The sequence below is a fragment of the Labrus mixtus genome, chromosome 6, assembly GCF_963584025.1.
Source record: "Labrus mixtus chromosome 6, fLabMix1.1, whole genome shotgun sequence".
NCBI lineage: Eukaryota > Metazoa > Chordata > Actinopteri > Labriformes > Labridae > Labrus > Labrus mixtus.
The window spans coordinates 21075734-21096479 of NC_083617.1; the positions used below are offsets into that span (position 1 = coordinate 21075734).

The 20746-nt window shown below is 40.4% G+C and overlaps 2 protein-coding genes across 7 annotated transcripts in view; both read right to left on the reverse strand.

The window, feature by feature from the left end:
* Positions 1-11291, reverse strand: part of ldb3a (LIM domain binding 3a) — a 49729-nt gene extending 38438 nt beyond the window's left edge. For 5 of the 6 annotated variants that reach the window (XM_061040451.1, XM_061040450.1, XM_061040448.1 and 2 more), the window contains exons 1-2: positions 6572-6675; positions 6285-6480 (exon numbers count right to left, since the gene is read on the reverse strand). In XM_061040451.1, the coding sequence (XP_060896434.1) occupies positions 6285-6380 (96 nt within the window). In that variant the 5' untranslated portion in view covers positions 6381-6480; positions 6572-6675. Of the gene's footprint in view, positions 1-6284; positions 6481-6571; positions 6676-10840 lie in introns of those variants that run through there. The other variant, XM_061040447.1, reaches the window with a different exon arrangement.
* Positions 11292-15516: 4225 nt separating this feature from the next.
* opn4a (opsin 4a (melanopsin)) overlaps positions 15517-20746 on the reverse strand; it is a 42686-nt gene continuing 37456 nt past the window's right edge. The window contains exons 7-11 of the mRNA XM_061040452.1: positions 20344-20451; positions 19241-19436; positions 18965-19129; positions 17413-17472; positions 15517-16345 (exon numbers count right to left, since the gene is read on the reverse strand). Of these exons, the coding sequence (XP_060896435.1) occupies positions 16196-16345; positions 17413-17472; positions 18965-19129; positions 19241-19436; positions 20344-20451 (679 nt within the window). The 3' untranslated portion in view covers positions 15517-16195. The remainder of the gene's footprint in view (positions 16346-17412; positions 17473-18964; positions 19130-19240; positions 19437-20343; positions 20452-20746) is intronic.

Genomic DNA, 20746 nt, shown 5'->3' on the forward strand with positions numbered 1-20746 from the left:
ACATAGTTGGGTAGGCCAAACATGATTATACGTTTTGCTTAAACATCCACACCTGTGCTGTTCATCTAACGCTGATCTTCATTTAACTGTGAGCCCCGAGCAGCAGATTGAGCCGGATTCTGCCTCATTTACTCCTTAATAGCACTGTTTAATACCTGCTCCCTGGACATACTGCTATAAACCTCTAGACCTGAGGGAACAATGACTGACAGAGCCAAAGGGGATCATGGGAAGCGTTCCCTATCCGTCCTTCAACCTGAAACTCTCCGGGGCTTCCATTAAAGAGAAATCGTGGCATAAATCCACCCGGCTGTCACAAAGAGAGCAGATTAGCTCCACATGGCACCACACACTGAGAACTTAATTCCAACAAGGCTCTGGTTTTTTGTTTTGCTTTGTGTGTGTGTTTATTTCCATCATGGACATATTTATAGTAAAAACGTGAAGAATGATGTGTGACTAAGAGGCTTTTTATTTCCACACAGGCTTACACTACGACGTAATGCAGGATGACAGGGTGGAGTATTTCGGAATGATTTTAACACCCAAAATAAATCCTTCATGGAAAACACACAAATTGTTAATGTTTTGAATAATAAACCAGCTAGCCATGAAATAGGGGGAAAGCCATCTTTGTTGGGTTTTTTTTTTTTATCCATCTTCATTGTCCTGTATCTTCTCTCATAACTGGTCACAAACATTTTACGTTGTGGTGACAAAACAGCCATTGTGTTGTGTGTAGACCATTAACTGAAAAGAAGACGTGGGCATGGCCACAGTGACATTGGTTGGTGGATGTTATTTAAGCCCCCGGGTTTGTCATTTTGGTGGTCTTAACCTTTTTTTTTTTTTTTTTTTAAGAAATTACCATATTTAAACAAGAGGGTGGATATACATTGTTACGCCCCCCCCCCCCCATCTTGACAGACAGGATATTGAAAGTGATTTGTCAAAAACAAAGGAAGACACACACTGTAGCGTACCCTGCTTCTAAAATGGCAATTCATAAAAAATGTCCCGCCTGCTGACCATTAGAAGATTGCAGGTTGCAAGATTGCCTTGGCTTCACTTTGCAGACCAGGACACGAAGTCCAGGTCTTATATTGAGTCCATAGATTAGTTTATGTTTGTGGTTACTTTAGAGCAACCTTGTGTCATTTACAAGTAATGACGATAAGTGGACAGTGTGTGTGATGTCAAATACACTCTGCCAGTCACGTCAGCTGTTGATGGCTGTTCACTATCACTCTGGTTCTGCTCGAGGTTTCTGCCTGTTAAAAGGATGTTTTTTTCATTGCCATTGTTTCCAAGTGTCTTCTCATCTGTATATAATAAAACAACCAGTACGGTCTAGAACCTCTCTTCATGTACAGCGTCATGCAACATCTTCCCATCAAACTGCTTTGTGTTTCCTCATTTGAATGAGGCTCACAGCTTCGCACCTGTGCATGGTACAAAAATACCTCACAGACAGAAGGTCAGGAAAATACCAAACGGATGTAACCCCGCCTATTGAGTAGCCATAAAGATAGACTGCAAAGAGAAAAAGACTCAGAGGGTCGTTGACCTGAGACACACAAGTTCTCACTGACTGTCAATGCATCTGCCCGAGTTTAAATTTAAACACTTCGATGAATTAATCATGGGTATTTTTGTCACCTGATTGTGGACTGATGTCTTTCTGTCAATGTGTGACGTTTCCTGAACAGTTTAATGTGTAAACAGCTGTGTGTGTATCTGCCAAGATGGCCGTGTGATGGAGTCACAGAATACTATGAACCACAGAGAGCAGAGGGGAAGCTCTGCGTCAGCTGTTCTGAATGACTGAGACTGCTGTGTGTGTGTGTGTGTGTGTGTAAACAGCTGATGGGTCTCATTGTGTCAGCGTGTTGTTCTACTAAGAGTTGCTAACTAAAGACAGACAGACTGCTCACTTGTAACTGTTTTTATTAAGTATGTGTTGTGTTTTGAGTGTGTGGTAATAACGCTGATCTTCACACTACAAGTGTTGGCTGGAGCTTTTTGACCTCTTCAAGCCTTTCACTCTTCATGCACCTTGGTAGCTGGTGAAGTTGTGCCAGAAAATCCCACTCTGCTTCTTCAGTGTTTTGAGTGTGTTTAATATTAGGGGGGGGAATCATGTGATCCGCATCCTGTCCTGTCTCTCTCTCTAATAAAGGTGTAAAAAGCCCCAAAATATATTCTGCTATCCACACCGAAGTTTGAACAAATGCACTATTAACCAAGACGCTCCTATTTGTTCTCTAAGCTTTTAATGTGGGTTGTTAATGATGGCTGTGCAGCTTTAACTAGTGTCGTACTATTGCAGTGATACAGAACACGTTAACACTGTATTACTACTAGGACAGAGTTTAGCGTCCCTACAGCAAAGCTAAACAACTGCCACCAATAATAGATCATTAACAATCCGCACATAACTCCTACAGCTGAAAATAGGAAATTGCAGTTGACACTTTACATCCATGGCCGTCAATAATCACTTTCTGACAATGCTAACGCTCGGTGTAAAGAGTCGAGTAGCGGCGCTGACTATTATGATTTAGTTACAGAATTGATGACAATGTCTTTACTATAAATACCTGAGATTAAGCACCAACATTTAAACCTATACAAGACAAATGTTCAGAAACTAAAATGACAATATTTTAAACTTGAATGAACAAACATTTTAACAAGACTCCAGATGTTTACTACTTATTGTTGGTTTGGTCTTCCAGTTACTTTTAAAGATCTGTAACCTTCAGAAGTGTGCGAGTGCTTTGGCATACAAACTGCCCGACTAAAAACGCGCTTATGTTTCTGTAAAGTCTAAAGCTGAGGACAAATCTAGAGCTGCTATCAATGAGCCAATAAACACAAACATCTGCAAGCTGTCAGACAAGTGCGTCTCCTATATCTCACAGGATTCTCTTCATCTCTGAAGCAAAACTTTTCCAGGAATAAATATCAACACTCTCCACACTGTGAAACATGTTTCCATCTAGTCAGTGTGATGCCTCCTTCACTGAAGGACGGCTGTCATTGAACCTTCTGTCACACAGAGAGGAGGCTCTATCACACTGTAAACCTGCACATAGAACAAGATCAAATGGGAGTTCAGCCTGAAAAAAATCCCTTCTACAAATATTTTAAATGAAGCTAGCGTAAGTTCAGTCAGGAAGACCATAATTGCCTTCACGATCAGGTCTGTTTCTCATTCATCCCGCTCACTCACATTTCCACTGTCATTCTGGAGCTGTCATTCTGGAGCTGTCATTCTGGAGCTGTCATTCTGGAGCTGTCATTCTGGTGCTGTCATTCTGGAGCTATCATTCTGGAGCTGTCATTCTGGAGCTATCATTCTGGAGCTATCATTCTGGAGCTGTCATTCTGGTGCTGTCATTCTGGAGCTATCATTCTGGAGCTGTCATTCTGGAGCTGTCATTCTGGAGCTATCATTCTGGAGCTATCATTCTGGAGCTGTCATTTTCTGGGGCTGTCTCTGGATAATCAGCTGTCTCGTCATCAGTACTCATCTAACCAATGGCATGGCGTTCCTCCCTCATTGTCAGCCTATCATCGTTCTGTACCTCTTTTAAATATGATTCTTTCTCTGCCTTAGTTCCTTCATGCCGATGTTTTGTACGCCCCTCCACCTCCCCATCACCGCCCATCTTTGCAGAATCATCATCCATCAATTCTTCACCCATCTGGTCTCATCAAGTCATCAACTTCACCACCACCGCTAGTGTCTGGACTCCATCGGGGGATTGATTCTGTTGACGTTCAGAATTGTCATTCTCCAAACACATCAATCACCCCATAGAGTCCAAGCGCCAAGATACCTCTGTCAACATTTCCATGTTATCCATTAATAAATAATGTTCTTAATTCACTTGTCACTCCTGATTGAACTAAGTTTCCTGTGTGTCTCCAGTTGCTTCTGGTCCTTCTCAGCCTTCACAAAAACATTTCAAATGAGGAAATCTAAACATGTTTGTGATCAAAGGTACTTTAGAAAATGATCATTAATCAATCTTTTATCTAAATCCAATTTAAGTGGAGGAAGGGGCAAATCCTGTCATTGGGCGAGAGACCTTACCTGGAGGTATGCACAAATAGATCATGCCACATCACACAGAAAGATCCCTTCTGCCTAAGGATTCGAACCAGCCTCTTTCGGAAACTTGAATTTGATAACTCTTCTGAAAAATGATGATATCTAGGTGTTGTAGGCTGCACCATGAATTGCAATTCTATTATTTGAGCATATTCAGTGAACATAACTCAAAAATTTATAGCAAGAAATATGATTTATTTTCATGTAAACAACCAACGCATTCACACTCAAGTATGTGCAATGTACCAGGTGATTAGAGGCCTGGACATAATAGCCATACTTTAGCACCATTTTGACGCAGTCAGAAGAAGCAGCTAGCAGCTACTCGAAGATTAACTGGTGCACATTTGCTGGTGATTAAACTGCTTTTGCATATAGTATGGATTCATGTTGCAAAATGAAGAACAGCCAACATAGAAACTTCCTTCTTCATGACAGTTTACTTTCTCTACCATCTGTGGTTTGTGGACTAAACATTTGAAGATCTCATCACATGGCATCACTTCCAATCTTCTTAATGTTTAAGCCTTTTCCTTTTCATTGCACTCTTCCTTTAAAAAATGTGAATCAACAAAATGAAGATGTCTCAATCAAAACTAAATATTTTCACACAGAACGTAAAATGTTGTCATTCCTATTTTCAAAGGATTTCTTAAATGTAAGCTGATCATGTCTCAATCACCAACAAGAAGCCAACAGATACACGTGAAAGGATCCTAGCAGAATCTCCTGTGAGCACAGAAAGACACTGGATGATAAAGAACTACAGAGTGAAGCAGAGAAAAGGAGGTAGAGGAGTAGTTTCTGTCCCTGTCTGTGGTCTATTCATTCCTGCTCTGTCTATTCAGAGAGCCTCGACTGTGAAACCAACACCAGCTCCACTTTTAGGCCCCCCTGGCTCTGCTTTCGGCCTCACTGACAAATCCTAGCAGCCGTCTCACCCCTCGCGGGGCCGCAAGGGGGCCGAAGATCTCACCCTGACATCTTTGCATGTGTTTCTATAAATCATCCCCTGAAGTTCAGTTTCAAACAAAAAACAGCCATATGTAACAGCAAAGAGTTAACATTGAACATGAAACAGGAAGCAAAAGACATGAAACAGGCAGAGAAAGAGCAGCTCCATGTTCCAAGAGCAACTTTAAAGGACTGTACCGCTGCTTAACAAAGCACAGTTTCCTCTCCTTCTGGTGGGCTGCCACTGACTGCCATTCATTTCAATAAACTATGAAGTGAACTCTCAACCTTGCTGTTGAAGTTACGCCAGGTCTCTGTGGTGATTCTTGCTCCTCAAACTCTATAAAAATGAATCAAAGACTTTTACTGCACGCTTTTTAAAAGGATTTTCTGAGCAATGGCGAGCAAAAGCCGCTCTCAAGGTGAAAACATTCTTCTCAAATCATTTACGACTACAAGTCCTTGAATCTTTATTTTGCTATGACAAGTGAAAAAAATCTGCCAATGTGGATTTAAATCATTTCTTGTACATTTTAGTCAGTGCAGCAACACGTTTCTGTCTCATTTTAACTGCTTCACAATGGGGTCTTTCTCTCTTGGGTCTTTCATTTGGTTAAGTATTCCATGGATCAGTTCTTCTTAGTGAAAGAAACTTTGGAGTCCCTTGTCCTATTCTTCATTCAATGTCACTTTTGAGCCACTTTTTATGTTGACAGTGGATAAAAGTGAGATGGCAAAAAAACGAGGACATGCTACCAAGCCCCCCCAAGCAGAAATCCTCCCCCCCCCCCCAGGGACCTAATATTACATGATCAGCTATGTAACAACAAGAAGCCACACCTTGTCCCTTTTTGTCACTCATGTAAGAAGAGTTATTTAAATAAGATTTTTCTAAGTTAATGCCTTTTTTTTATTTTTTTTTTTCTGTCATTTGTAACGAAGAAACATAAAGAATTCCAGGACATAAAAATGACTTGATTGGACATAAAAACACATCCAGAGGCTGGTAAATGATGGTTCACCTCGGAAAATCAACAAAAGTCATAAATGCATGTTTACTTCATTGATAGAAAACTAGTAGGCTCCACTGCAACAGTTAAGCTCAATCTCAGAAACAAATACTGGGATCTTCATTCATGAATTAAGTGATTGAGTTGTTCCAGTAAAGATAAAAAATGTATTTTCATATCACTTTGAAGCAGTTTCTTACCCTGGAGATGGTCAGCGGCATGTTGAAGTCCTTCCCCCCCTGCAGCCTGAAGCCCCATGGGCCGGGGCCGGGCAGTGACACAGTGTAGGCGCTCATTCTTCCACACAGTTAAAAAGGAAAAAACGAAATCAAAATTTCTTAGAGCCCACACGCAGCTGCTGGAGGGATGGGAGGGCAGGCCGACAGCGAGTAGCCTCTGAAAGATGACAGAGAAAAGGTTACGAGACAGGTGAAACGATGGAGAAACAAATGTGACGCGTGAACTGAAAGAACGTCAAATCACGAACCAGAAAGAGAGAGAAAAGAGGTGAGCGAGGAGAGGGAAGAGGACTTGCCTGTTCAGAGGAGCCGAAGTGACAGCCTAAGAATAGCCAGAGATAGCCCTGTTGCATTGTGGGGGGGGGGTGGAGGGTGAGGTTGGGTGAGGTAGGGTGAGGCAGGGCGGGGGAGAAAGGAGGGGGGTGTACTTATATGGTGTGAAAGGGGACACCTGGCATGCCAGGCCCGTCGTGATTCACCGGGGCTAATATAGACCCAGAAATTCTTCTATACACCCCCTCCCATTCTTCCTCCCCCCCCACCCCCCCACGTCCCATTATGACCAGGGTCTCCCTTGGACCCAATCAGGGGCGACGGCGGGAGATGTCTCATTATCTTCACGGTGATAAAGCACGAACTGAAAGGCCACGAGTTAAGTGGCTCCGATAGCTGAAAGGTCATCAGCAGATGGATATTTGAGCAAGGTCGCAGGTTCAGATAGTTAAAGGATGAAATGATTTTAGTGAATATTCATATAGTTTTATCAACCTTCAGCTATTTGACACTTTAATCTTGACTAATTATGTAAAGAGAGGACATATCAAAGGCAAAAACTCAGAAAGTTTCCTCCAACAATATCGCAAAACACCGCAATATATTACACCTTACCCCTGTATTGTGATACGTACCATATCGCCAGACTACAGATACTAGACTGACTTTGATAAGTACACATATACCAACTACGTTTCACAGTCTACTTTAGTGCTGACAGAAGAGTAACGAGACAGTCCTTTCCCTCGACAGTAACACATGTACACCAGGTTAATGGTTTTTCATTTGGGCAGGTGCTAACAACAACAGGTGAGAATTCCCCTGAACACACACACACACACACACACACACACACACACACACACACACACACACACACACACACACACACACACACACACACACACACACACACACACACACACACACACACACACACACACACACACACACACACACACACACACACACACACACACACACACACACACACACACACACACACACACACACACACACACACACACACACACACACACACACACACACACACACACACACACACACACACACACACACACACACACACACACACACACACACACAACTGTCAGAGTGTGTGAGGTTTATGTAACGGCTACAGAAACATATCTGTTTTCAAACCTTATAAGAAACTTAAACTCGACATTTGTGTTTTGAAATGACACAAAATTGTTTTGTTTTCACTTTATTATGAAAAAAAAAAACATTTCTACAACTAAAAACCAACTAACAACTTTGTAAAACAACTTCCCTGTCAAGTTTTTTGCCTTCTTTTTTTTTTTAGGGCTCTTCAGCTTCTGTCCACCGACTGACAGGCTGACCTCAGAGCAGCCTTTATCTGCTCACTCTGTGACATCACCTGCTAAGTTTAGACACTTTGTCACAGAGAGGAATCTGATGCAGGCACTGTGACGATACTGCTGGAGGACAACTTCCCCACGGTGCATTTATAATATCTATTTGACGTGTGTGTATGTTAAATAGCTTGTCTCACCTTTGGTCCTCAAATACTGAAGCTTTCTACAATTCTGCAATTCTACAAATTATTTAGCAGATGCTTTTATCTAAGGCAATGTACATCAGTAAGTGCAAAAAAAAAAAAAAAAAAACAGCTTTAATTCTGATAGGACACGCAGGTGCTGACAGGCAGTGCGCAGAGGCAAAGCACAACATTGACAAGTGTTTTTGAAAGTTGTAATCAGCATCAAAAACCATCGTAAATATCATCATTGTCAATATCGAACAAAATCATCATCGTCATCATCCTCGGTATCATTAAGTGTGTGGGTGTCATGAACGAGCTGGGTCTTTAGCTTTTTCTTAAAAGGTGAAAAGGGACTCTGCAGGTCAAATAGAGTTTGTATGTATCGTACTGTATGCTTTACGTCTTTGGTTGGAATGATACACCAATACTTTTTGGTTCAGTTTAGGAAACACATAATGTTGTTGGTCAAAATAATAACTCAACACTTACTTGAATATTGATATTGGACTTGGTACCTGGTCTTCTGAGTGAAATCCTGAGTTAAACCCATGAACTGCCACCCAACTGTCACTTAATCAGCGTTTGACAAACTAACTAACAGCTGTTGATCTGATTAGCACTGGTGGTTAGCGTTGTTGCCTCACAGCAAGGAGAACCTGTCTGCCAGCTGGGGTCTTTTTATGAGGGGCTTTAATGTTCTCAGTGTGCCTGTGTGGGTTCAGTCCAGGTACTCCAGCTTCCTGTGATAGTGTCAAGACATGCTCTGTAGGTTAATTGTTGACCCTTAATAGCCAGTTCCCAAACAGCAGGTGTAAGTGTGTGTAAGTGGTTGTCTGTCTCTGTGTGTGAGCCCTGTGATTGACTGGGGACCTGTCCAGGGTGTACCCTGCCTCTCACCAAATGACAGCTTGGATCAGCTCCATCCCCCTAGTGACTCTTAACTGGATAAGCTGTGTAGATAATGGATGGACTGAATCATTTACTGTAATGCTTTGTTAGCCTCCTCCTCCTCCTCACATGTCTGTACATTGATACTTCTTTTGTGGCAAGATACTGTCACTGTCTGTCCTTCAGCAGAACAATCTACATGTAAACATTTGCTTCAGAAGCTGTAGAAAATATAAGGACTGCCCTAGGAATCTGCCTGAGATGCTCTCTCACACATGTCCCTCAGAGTGTGAAGCTCGCCCTGTCAGACAGGATGAAATCCAAGAGAGAGATAGTCTGACACTACAGTGACAGTTTGTTGCCTTCGTATCAATGCTGTTCTTAATTGGACAGATTTACAGTGTGAGTGGTGAGGAACATACTGCTGAACAGGAAAGAATATGAAGCAGATTCCCCTCATGCAAAAGATTGCAAATGTCCTGCATCATTCACATGAGATAGACATCATCGCCCACTTGCTCAGAGGGAACTGTCCTGAATATTTTGCTAACACACATCAGCTAACGATGACTGAACGTGGACGTTTTACTAGGAGGCTAACAAGGAAAAAGTACAGGTCAAGTCTAGATGAAAACATTCAGCCATTTGTGTTGCCAAATGAATCTTACAGCAAATATCTCATCCATTGCTTATCCCACTTGGGTTCACTTGGCGCGAGAGCCAATCAGCTGTCGTTGGGTCAGAGGTGGGGTACACACAGGACAGGTCGCCAGTCAAGGCCTGACACACAGAGACAAACAACCAGTCACACTGAATGGGAAATTTAGAACCACCTCACGAACATTAAAAAATCCAACCAGAAAGGCCCTCTCCGACAAGAACTCAAACCTGGAACTTTCTTGCTGTGAAGCGACGGCACAAACCACTGCATCACCGTGCAGCACAACGTAAAATACATTAAACCAAAATCCAAATACAATGAAAATAACATGACTTTTCATCCGGTTAAAATAAACGCTGTTTAGGCCTCGACAGGTTTGTTAGTGGGCAGTCCAACACAGAGACACATAACGGCTATATGAGCCGGGTGTTAAATAGTGTGCATGCGTGTGGGTGCACAGTATGGGTGTGTGGGTTACAGTATTCGATGAAAGGGGACGATGGTGTGATAGTGGATCTCTCTCTCTAAGCCTTAACAACGTAGCTGACCTCAGTGCAGCTGTGAATAGTTTGTCATTTTAAACGACTCTTTAATAGAGCTGACTTAATAAGTTAAATGTCAGTTTAGTTAACATAATGCCACACACACACACACACACACACACAGTACAAGACTTTAATATTGTAGTAGCCTTGTATTGAATATATTAATCAGTTTGTCTTATTTAAATCCTCATTTGAAACTTGGCTGTTTTCTGCTTCTCTGGAAAATAAAACAGCTGTTTTTTTAATATTCATGTAATGTTTAATTAATAAATAAATAAATGGTTAATTAATTAATTGTTTGTTTTTTCCCTCAGCATTTCATTTATGTTTCTACATGGGCCACACTGCAGGCTTAAAAACAGGGGGGCACTGTTGCTACCTGTCAACTACCTGCTATTTAACAGTTATAACCTTACAATTATAAAATAGCTCAGACAGATCTGTAAAAAGCTTGGTGGGAAATAAATTAGACCTGTCTAGATATAGCATAAGCCTACTGGACACACAAAAGCATGTTTTCGATTCGTTATTTTAATGAGCCACAGCCAGTTATCCTGTCATGTTATCACGGCTTTAATAAGATACATGAATGTTAGACAGTTGTTTAATCAGTTATGTTCACCTCTTGTCCCAGGTGAGCTGCAGACGGACACCGCCCACCTTTCTCCTGCTGCGTCCCGTCCTCTGATCCGCCCAGCAGGGCCGCTCCGTGCACGTAACTCAACCTACACCCCGACGACAACATAAACCGAATAAGTGACACTTTTTCTGTATCATGTTGAGTTAACTTTAGGGTTCAAAAAAGGGAGCAGCTACAAGTTGTTAATGTGAAATGGGCCCACAAAGCTGTGAGCCGGGCCGGCGGTGGATGCAACCTGTTGCCGGTTGCGTGATAAGCCAGGAGAAAACAGAAGCACGTGCGCTTGAACAGGTGGGACACCGTGTGAAAGGTGAATACCTTTTTGCAGCTGTTTATTTCTTCGCAGCTCCGTGAACCGCTACACACCAACCGGGACAGCCTTGCGGTGATCCGGGGATCCAGCTCCGGTGCCCGGGCCGGGCAGAGAGCAGGAGTGAGGCCCAGGGGTGGAGCAGGGGGAGGGGGAGGGGGAGGTGGTGTTTACGGTGGATTTTCATTAGAGGGGTTTTTATTTAAAGCTACAGGATACACTGACACTCCTGTTTGTGTGGTCACAGGTAGCAAAGTGCTTCTATGTTACACCATAGACTGTAAAAATAATGTTACACTGTAAAATAATATTTTAGTAGGCTTATTCTCTAATATCTTACTTAAATCATTGTTTAATTAGGCTACACTTATATGCACATTTCAACAAGTTGGAAATTATTAGGCTAATTAAACTTTGATTTATTATGTCAAGTTATCATTAAAAGCTTTATATGCGATTTTTTGATCCAGCAGATGTCGCCCTTGAGCACCAGCATGAAACCAAAAGAACTCACGGTGCATTGTTGTGTTAGCATGATAATGCTAGCGATCTTTATTATGCTCGTATCTTCACACTGTATGTAAATTTACTTGAAATGACCGTGATCTAGAAACGCTTACGTTACATTCAATTAATCAGTGAGTACAGTATGTTATTCTTCTTTTCTCTAGTCCCTCAATTAAACAACTTTTATACGTGAGGGGATGAGTCAGCCGGCCGTCCGGGCGATGTAAACAAACTGAAGATAGGACTCGGAAAACTCGGAAAACATCACAGACAGTGGGACTCGGGTGTTACACCCATTGTAGACAGTCATTACTCACAGTTATTTTCAGAGGATATACTTGATTTATATTATATTTTAAGAGTGAAAAATCGCATATTAAGCCTTTAAGAGAGTTCATATGAAATAATAATATTTTTAAAAAATGTAAAGGCGTTGAGCCTATATTTAATGAAACTTGATAGGCCTATCAGAGAGAAGCCACCTCTTTATTTCAAAGTCAGTCCTTGGAGTTAAAATTGATGTTTAGCTATTACCATCTGTTTCAGTGTATACCATTGTGAAATTAATTCATGTAATTACTGTTTAAAAATAACAAAAACAGGGAAATAATGGCCACGCCTACAGCACAAATGTAGGCCTACAGAAAAAAAAGTGTCCGTAACATGGCAACCAGTGTGCACATCGGCACTAGGGAGGAGGGTGAACGCTCTCTCCAATGTTTTGAATTTGGACTGTTGTACCCATTTTAAACGCTAGGTGTCAGAGTTACATATTGCTCCTTTAACTGTGTAATTTGAAATTTAAAAAGCATACCAAGAAAATACAACAGACGTTGAGTTGGTGTCCTGTTGTTGAACAAGTGAACATATCTTAACTAACTGTTCTTTTTAGGTTGTTTTTTGCAGCCTACTTGGACTGCTAAAAACAGGACATCTTCAGAGACATGGGACATAAGTGAAGAGATAGTGGGGGAAGACATGCACCAAACATCAGGATCATGAGTCAAACCTGCGACCTGTGCGGCGAGAACTGAAGCCTCTGTAAAAGGGGCACCTGCTCTATCACCTGAGCTTAACCAGCACCACCCAGATCTTCAGTTTAAGGAATTTTAAAGTACCACCCTTATTTGTGTACAGTAACATGAAGCCACTGCCATGACCTCTTAATTAAAATAATTAACATGTTTTATTCTGCTTTGTTCAAACTCATAAACCAACATGTTCATGTGAAACAGAAATATGCCCAATATTCTACATTATCTGTATAAAATGCTAAAACCTTCTCTCTATGTATAGAGGCATGAATAAAGGTGTTCAACAACAAATACAGTGAATAGAAGGAATTTATTTAGAAAAATAAATAAAACACTGAAGTAACAAATCTACAATAAATCATCTTCCTGTTTTTTAAACATCATTCTTTCTGAACAGTCACTTTAATAAACAAGGATTAATAATATAAACATCTGAAATATACCCAGTATCATTACTGTTTACGTAACACTGTGCAGAGTATGTACCGAGTATAACTGTCAAAGATTTGTTTGCACTTTCTGCAGCTGGACGCTAGGAGAAATAAAAATGACAAGAAAATGAACTAAGCTGGATTCAGGTGTGCTCATGGTTTAGATTCACCTGAAATAACTTTGTTTAGTATAATTTACACTTTAGTTTATAAGTAATACTGCACAGATAGCAGCCTGTGCAACTTCATTCAGTTCATGAACGTTTGCAGAAGAAGTAAACTTTGTTAAGCTATGTTAAGCCTAGTTTAGCTTCAAACACATGTTGATTAAGGTTAGCTAACTTTTTAGCATAGTTTCCACTGGCTAATCATTCAGTTTACATTTGACAGTCTGGTGCTAGTTACTCATTTTGGCTTCTATAGCAACATCTTTATTCAGCAACTTTTAAAAACAATTTATTTGAAATGAATGTTTGGTGAAGTTTTTTTTCAGCTATAAAAGAAGCTCACAATTAGCTTAGTGTGTTTTAGCCAATGAATGAATAATGTTGTTACACGACTTTTGCAGCTGTTCATGTTATTGTTGAGCTAAATGTTTAGATAAGTTAAATAGCTCGGTTCTACTTAGCTAATGGTTCAATTTTACAGCTTAAAAAGCTGCTCAACAGTCTGCTTGGCTAAATAGATGGAAACTTTTCTCCCAGCTAGAACTAACCGGTCCCAAGTTGTCATATCTGTGTTATTTTACAAGAGCAGACAAAGAGGAGTCTTTGGGAAAGGTACATAAACCTCACACAGAAACAATGTGTCAGATTGGCTTATAAAGCGCTGCATTACAATCAACAATTATGTCTCTTTAACCCCCCCTTATTAACACAAACAATATCATAGTCACATCCACTACACTACTCTTTAGCAAAATATACATTTAAAATATTAAATGAAGAAAAGAAACACAAACAGAAGAAAACAAACTGAAGAACACCTGAAAGCAGGAAATCTCTTAACAACATTTAAAAATGTCTTGGCTGTGAAAGTGCTTTTGCAGGAGCATGACATAGTACCAAAATGTTATCAGGAATGTATAGCCAATAGAAATGGATCTTTACATTTGTCTATACCAGTGGTTCCCAAAGTGGGGACCCAGAGTTATGACGGGGGCCCAACATGCATGGTTAATAAAAACACTGATCTTCACTGTGATTAAAGCATGGCAGATTTTGTGGGGGGACTTCAAGGGTAAATGTGTGGCTGAAAATAAATCTACACGTCTCTTTATTGAGATTGTGTAAGTCCTCGTGCTCATGGACTTTGCTGATTTGTGATGTGTGTATTATTTTTGTTGTAAAATGCAAAATAAAATATTATAAAAAAAAGAAAGAAAATAAATCTTCACTAAACTAAACCTAGATTGCAGTATCAGTTTTGATTTCTTCCTCTTTTAAACTGGCTTGTTAGTCCTTTTTTTCAGTAAACTGCTTTTCTGTCATTCTTCCAATGTTTGAGAGGGGGGCCCAGCTTTTAAAGTTTGGGAACCACTGGTACAGGTCAGAGATGCTGTTGGTCTGGAACATGTTTATCCCAGCTTAGCACAAAGACTGGAAGCAGTGAGACTGGAAACTGGTAGCTTTGCCACAAAAGTGGAAAAAGATACTACTCAGCCAGTCTGCCTACAGACAAGAAAGCCCAGTTAGATTTGATGAAATATTGTTCATAGATTTTAACAGTATGATTAAATTTAGGCTTTTAGAAAAATAATTATACGTGCGTTAAAAAGAGTTGTTTCTTGGTTTGGGTTGCTAAAGCAGAAGCTCAATAACACTAAAAATACAAGTTCAACTTTACATAACCTTGATTAAAACAGTGCTAGGATAAAATGCCCATTGCTTGCAAGTCCTGGTTAAAGTTACTGTAACGTTGAAGCTTTTGTTGGATGAGTTAACCAGGGTGCTTTTTCAAACTATTTTTATTTCTAGGATACGAAAGCTGTTCTTGTTTTCAGATTTAAAGTTTGGTTTTGAAATAGTCTCTTTCGCAGTGTCTCAGTCGACTCATTGAGAACCAATAAAACTTTGCATCTGTCAAATAACTCTGCAGAGGACTGAGCTGAATAATCACAGGTTAATAATAAAATGCAACAGATACCAAGAACACAAACAGGGAACCACAGATTTTGTTTTAAAAATTGCACCGTGTGCCTAACAAAAATCATCCATTTCCAAACAAATAGTCATCACATATTAATGCTGGGCTGTCTTAGAACCTCATTTTACCTCTCTTAGAGGAACTCATACATACACACAACCATAAGAAGACAGTCGAAAAACAACAACCTTGTGTCTATTTGCATGCTCTGACTGTGGAACAAAAATGATCGTTTGGCTTCAGTACTATACAGGCCTTCATTATATAATACCGTGTTGTGAGTCCACTGAAGTAGTCCTACATGATGGTTATACAGCCACAAAGGGTTTTCACTTAATTTGTTTTGTTCACTTAATTTTTCACTTCTCTGGACAATAGGGCCCTTCATACGAGTAGACTCTGAACTGCACAAACTGGCTATACTGTCCATACACGGAGGTCTAATCAGCCAAATGAACAACTAACACCTGTGTGTAGGTGTGTGAGGCTTTGATACAAAAATGAATAAACAGTAATAGGCCTCCCAAAGAGAAATAAAAGCATTATTTACAGATGATCTTTTTATTCCACCGATAATTCGCTGAATATAAAAGAACAACTTAACACGGAGTACATTGTTTTGAAGTGGTATAATATATAAATGTACTCTATAGTATCCACAGTAAATGTAAAATTGTCTTTTGAATTAAACGTTACAGGACAGCAACATGTTTCACCACTGACGCTATAGGTTGTGTCCATGTTTGCTTATTTAAAGGTTTAAATTAATTTCTTTCATGGCTTTGTTTGTTTCTGAGCTTTATGTAAACTAAATTTTTTGGTGTTTTTTAAACTATTCTTAAATACTGTATATGACTCAAAGTGAGATGGTCACTTGGCTGCATGTGATCAGCCGGGAGGAGGCCGGGCTTTACCCCGACCCTGCCTTTGTGTTGTTGTGGGTCGTCTTGGAGCCTTTCCGCCCACTGGGCAGGAAGGGGCTGGACTCAGTAGTGACGACGATGCTCGGGATTCGACCAATCGTGCCTCTCCTTACATGTGGCTCTCCAAAGTCCCCGCCCTGTCAGACAGACACACAGACAAAGGCTGTGTTACCATACATTTATTCTAATTAGTTTGTACTTGTAGAAACTATACACAACTCTGTTTCCCCAAAAATGTTAGAATGTAGGCTTTCAGCTGTTCTACAGTTCAGGGTCCCCTTTGTCTTGTTTAGTGCTTCATACTGCTCTAAACTTTTCCAATGGTGACAAATCAGGAGTGCAGGAAGGCCAGTTAGTTTATCGCCTGGAGTCATACAGAGCCACACTGTTTGCAATATGTCCAGAATGTGTTTTGGCAGTGTCTTGCTAGAACAAACAAGACCCTTGAAGAAAAAGTTGTGTACATGGCAGCATATGTTGCTCCAAAACCGGTAAGGTTCAGCATTAATAAAGCCCTCACAAATGTGCAGGTTGCCATTGCCGTGAGCATGAATGCACCCCCATACGATCACAGATGCTGGCTTTTGAGCTGTGCACTGACAACAATGGGTTATGTTCCCTCTCCTCTGTAGTTCAGAGAACAGGGTGTCCAATATTTCCACACAGAAAGTCAATTTCTGACTCGTCAGTCCTCAGGACAACTTTTCCATGAGCCTGGACCCCGAGACGGAGGCTGCATTTCAGGCAGAGATTCAGCTAGCATTTGTGAACGCAGTGATGCAATGTGTTCACTGAGGGGTTCCTACGCCCATGCAGTAATGTCCACTACACTACAGGGTCCTGTCTGTTTTCAATGCAGTGCTGTTTTATAGCAGTGGACAATTAATCCATCATTTATTTTCAGTTTATAAAAAGTGTATTACAATATTTTGTATGTATTGCGTCATTTAAACTACATCACTTTGCATTACACTACTAATAATCCATCCATCCATTATCTATAGGCTACTGCTTATACCGTTTGGGGTTGCATGTTAAATCGCACATCCCTGAATTTGTGTCTTGTGTTTTGCTTTATTCGTCTTTTTTTTTTTTTTTTCAGAAAAAGAGTTTTAAGTAGTTATTCAAAATATGAAAAGGCATTGTGTCTCCTTCTTCTTCATCTGTAACGTGTGCAGCCCTGTGAATAATAAATGATGCTCACATTAGGGATGCTGCCGCGTTCACTGGCTCCTACCAAGGAGAAATCAGTGTCATTTGATGTCTGTAAGAAAAACAAACAAGCGAATGTTAGTCCCTGTGTAGTCACCAACATCCTGAAGCAGCAACCATGATGGAAATCCTCCTCAATGCCAAGATATAGATTCATCTGTAAATTAGATTTAATCAGGGATGCAGGCAGGAGGCCAGATTATAATCCATCAAACTCATCTCTAATCAATTACCAGGAATTTCAATGTACCTTTTAAAAGATCAGTGATACATTTGAGTCAATGATTAAGATAAAAAGAAAAGAGGATTTCCTGATTCAAGCTGAAAAGCACATCAAGCAGATTAAAACCACAGAGCAGCAGATTGTGTTGAACACTGGTGTTGTGAAAGAAAATGTTTCAGAGCGGCTTTCATCAGAGCAGACACAGACAGCCTCAGCTGACCCCAATAATATGACCCACAATCCTGATGACTCCCCCTCAAGTGACCCTCCTCTTCCTCCTCTCCAGTTGAAAGCAAAGGTAATAATCGACATAAAGGGTAACAGATCTAAGCGTCTTTGTTGTTGTGATCTGATGTATTATTCATCTGCTATAAGGTCGACCAGGACAAGCTCTCAGGAGAAAACAATGATCTAAAATTTACACCCTCTAAGAATACAATTTATCTTTCAGAGAAGCAATCAATCTTATCAGTTCCTGACACCGACACCTGTAGCTGAAGGAGTGAAAAACATCCAACAAATCAAGTACATGAAAAGAATCTGTGGCATTTTGGACCAATATTGATGCAGAGTCAAGAAGTTAAAGCTATTTCAGGCAACCAGCTGTAAATACATAGATCATGTTCTAAGAGACTTTCTTTTTTTTTTAACCACAACTCAACTTAAAGTATTTGTTGACTTTTAACATTCCCAACATCTGTGAACATCTGTGATCCTTTTATATGAATTTCCACATTGTGCAGTGATTATGTGTATCCCATTTTGCAGGGACCTAGAAGGAGCAACACACATTATGATTCAGGGTCACTTAAGGATGCATCTGGTAACCATGAAGGTGGGTTTAAGTGTTTTGACTCCTTAGCAACAGCAGATGAGAGGGTACTGCATTGTATTGATTTTAATGTACGGAACAGGACTGCTGTTTCTATGGAAGCGTAATGCAAAAAAAACAACTCACTTTTGAAAAAATAAATCTGCTGTTTTTCTGAAGGCCTAACAATCTGATTAATTCAGAAACAGAAGATTCTTAATTTATCAAGTCAAAGCAATATGTTTCTGTATGTTTCAAATGAATTCATATTAAGAAGATGTGTTAACTCCACTGCAGTTTATAGGAGTTTCATTCTGGGGAAGATTCCCACTTTCTATAATGGATATATGCAGCTGTAAAAAGTAACAGTAGTGAAAGTAGAGAAGAAGAAAACTTTAAACCTTTCTTAGGGCTGTACTTTTGTATGTTTGTGTTTTAACACATGCTGTTTTTCTTGAGGTCATCAACATCCTGGACAACTTCATTGATTGACAGGTGAGAGATGTTAACCTTTTCAAAGATGCCCGAGTCGTGGCTCTTTATCTTGGACTTGAAGCTGGAGGAGGGTTTGAAGTCGGGGAGCTCAGCCGTGTCTCTGCTGATGTCACAGGAGACCTGGCGGCTGGCGGGTCTGGAGTTCATACTGGACAGATCCGCCTCAGTGTCTGTCATACCCTGCAGAGGAAAACAAACACTCTGACTCACACACACCGAGTATCTGCCTCTCTTGCTTAAGATTTCAAATCATTCAATGTCATTAAACAGCTCAAATTGATCAAAGCTTACCGATTCGCTGTCGGAGGCGGAGGAGAGGCGGGACTTGCCGTTGCTCTGCCGTCTGAACTGGCTGCTGATGTCGGAGGTCTGGCTGGTCACAGTGGAGCGACGTGTCGACATGAAGCTGCTGCTGGCAGAGCGGAGGTCACGAGGATGAACACAGAGCAGGACGCCGAGACATGGGATGTACTTGGCTAACGCTAACCTGGACAAAGAGATCATGAAATCAGACTTTAACTTTTGCATTTCTGACAACAGTCAATGTAGCAATTGTCTTCTGCTTCCTTAATTCTTGTCATGACTGTGTGGTTAGCAGGTTTGGTACGATTGTGCCTGTAGAAAAAACAAAATGTTTTCTCCCAGAGTTTATCTGGCAGCTTCCCCAAAGTATGTTGGACAGATACAGTTGTTTCCTTTATGCTTTATGCAGAGCCATGCTGTTTCCCCCTACTTTCTGTCTTTGTGCTTAGCTATACTGTGTTTCAAACTTATTTCGGTTTGGGTCTAACATTATAACCTTTGACGTTGGATCAAAGGCAGGAAACACCTCAGTTGGACTCAAAATTTTAACCCATGGAATATTTTCTGTAACTCTGATTCTTCAGTGAAAGCCGTAATTTTCTTCATTGAACTTTAAAGTTTTTCCTTCAATATGTTATTTTACATGTTGTAAAAAAGTGTTGAGATATTTTACCCTGCACATTTGAAACCTCTTACTGTAACAATTAAGGTCAAGTGTCTTCATCTAACCTTAATGTGTGTTTGAGTGTCTCCAGCTCAGTTAACATTCAGGTTAACTGGACAGCAGTCAAATTAGTTAGAGTGCTCACATCAGGGGATCAATTTTAGAACAGGCGACGCTGCAGGCAGGTTAGCTGGAGTTAAATTAACATTTAATACAACTGAAGGTCGTATGAAGGAAAACAGATTTTGTTTTTTATAGCTTACCCTGATTACTTTATTTCACTTTGTTGTATTTTCTCTTCTAGTGTTTGTCAATTATTCTTTTCCAAAATCAGTCTAGAAGGAAAATTATTGTTGAAGACATTAACATTTTAAAAACCGATTTTTTTTTTGTAGGTGGGTATAATGAAATCATATGTGTGTGTTACCTGTATTTGGGGTGTGTGATGGCATAGATGATGGGGTTGTGGATGGCTGAGGCCTTGGCAATGACGGCGGGCACAGAGTTCATGTAGGGAGTCAACATGTCTGAGTACCTGCAGCAGGAAACAGAATTAACACAGTGAGGGAGCAGAAAGAACTGTGTGGATTTAGCATCTTGATCACAGACACTTTGCCAACTGCATAGTGGGAAGTGGGGGGTCAAATCCCATCTTCTTAATCACACAATATCTTTTTGGGAGAAAATTTCTGAGAACGTTGTTTTGATTTTAAGAGTATTTCCTCTTTTAGGTAGTAAGTGTAATTATAGACAGATTCAGGACACTTGTTATCTGGCCTGTAAGTCAAGCCCAATTCATGAGATTGGTGAGTAATTTAGTGCAGTTAACA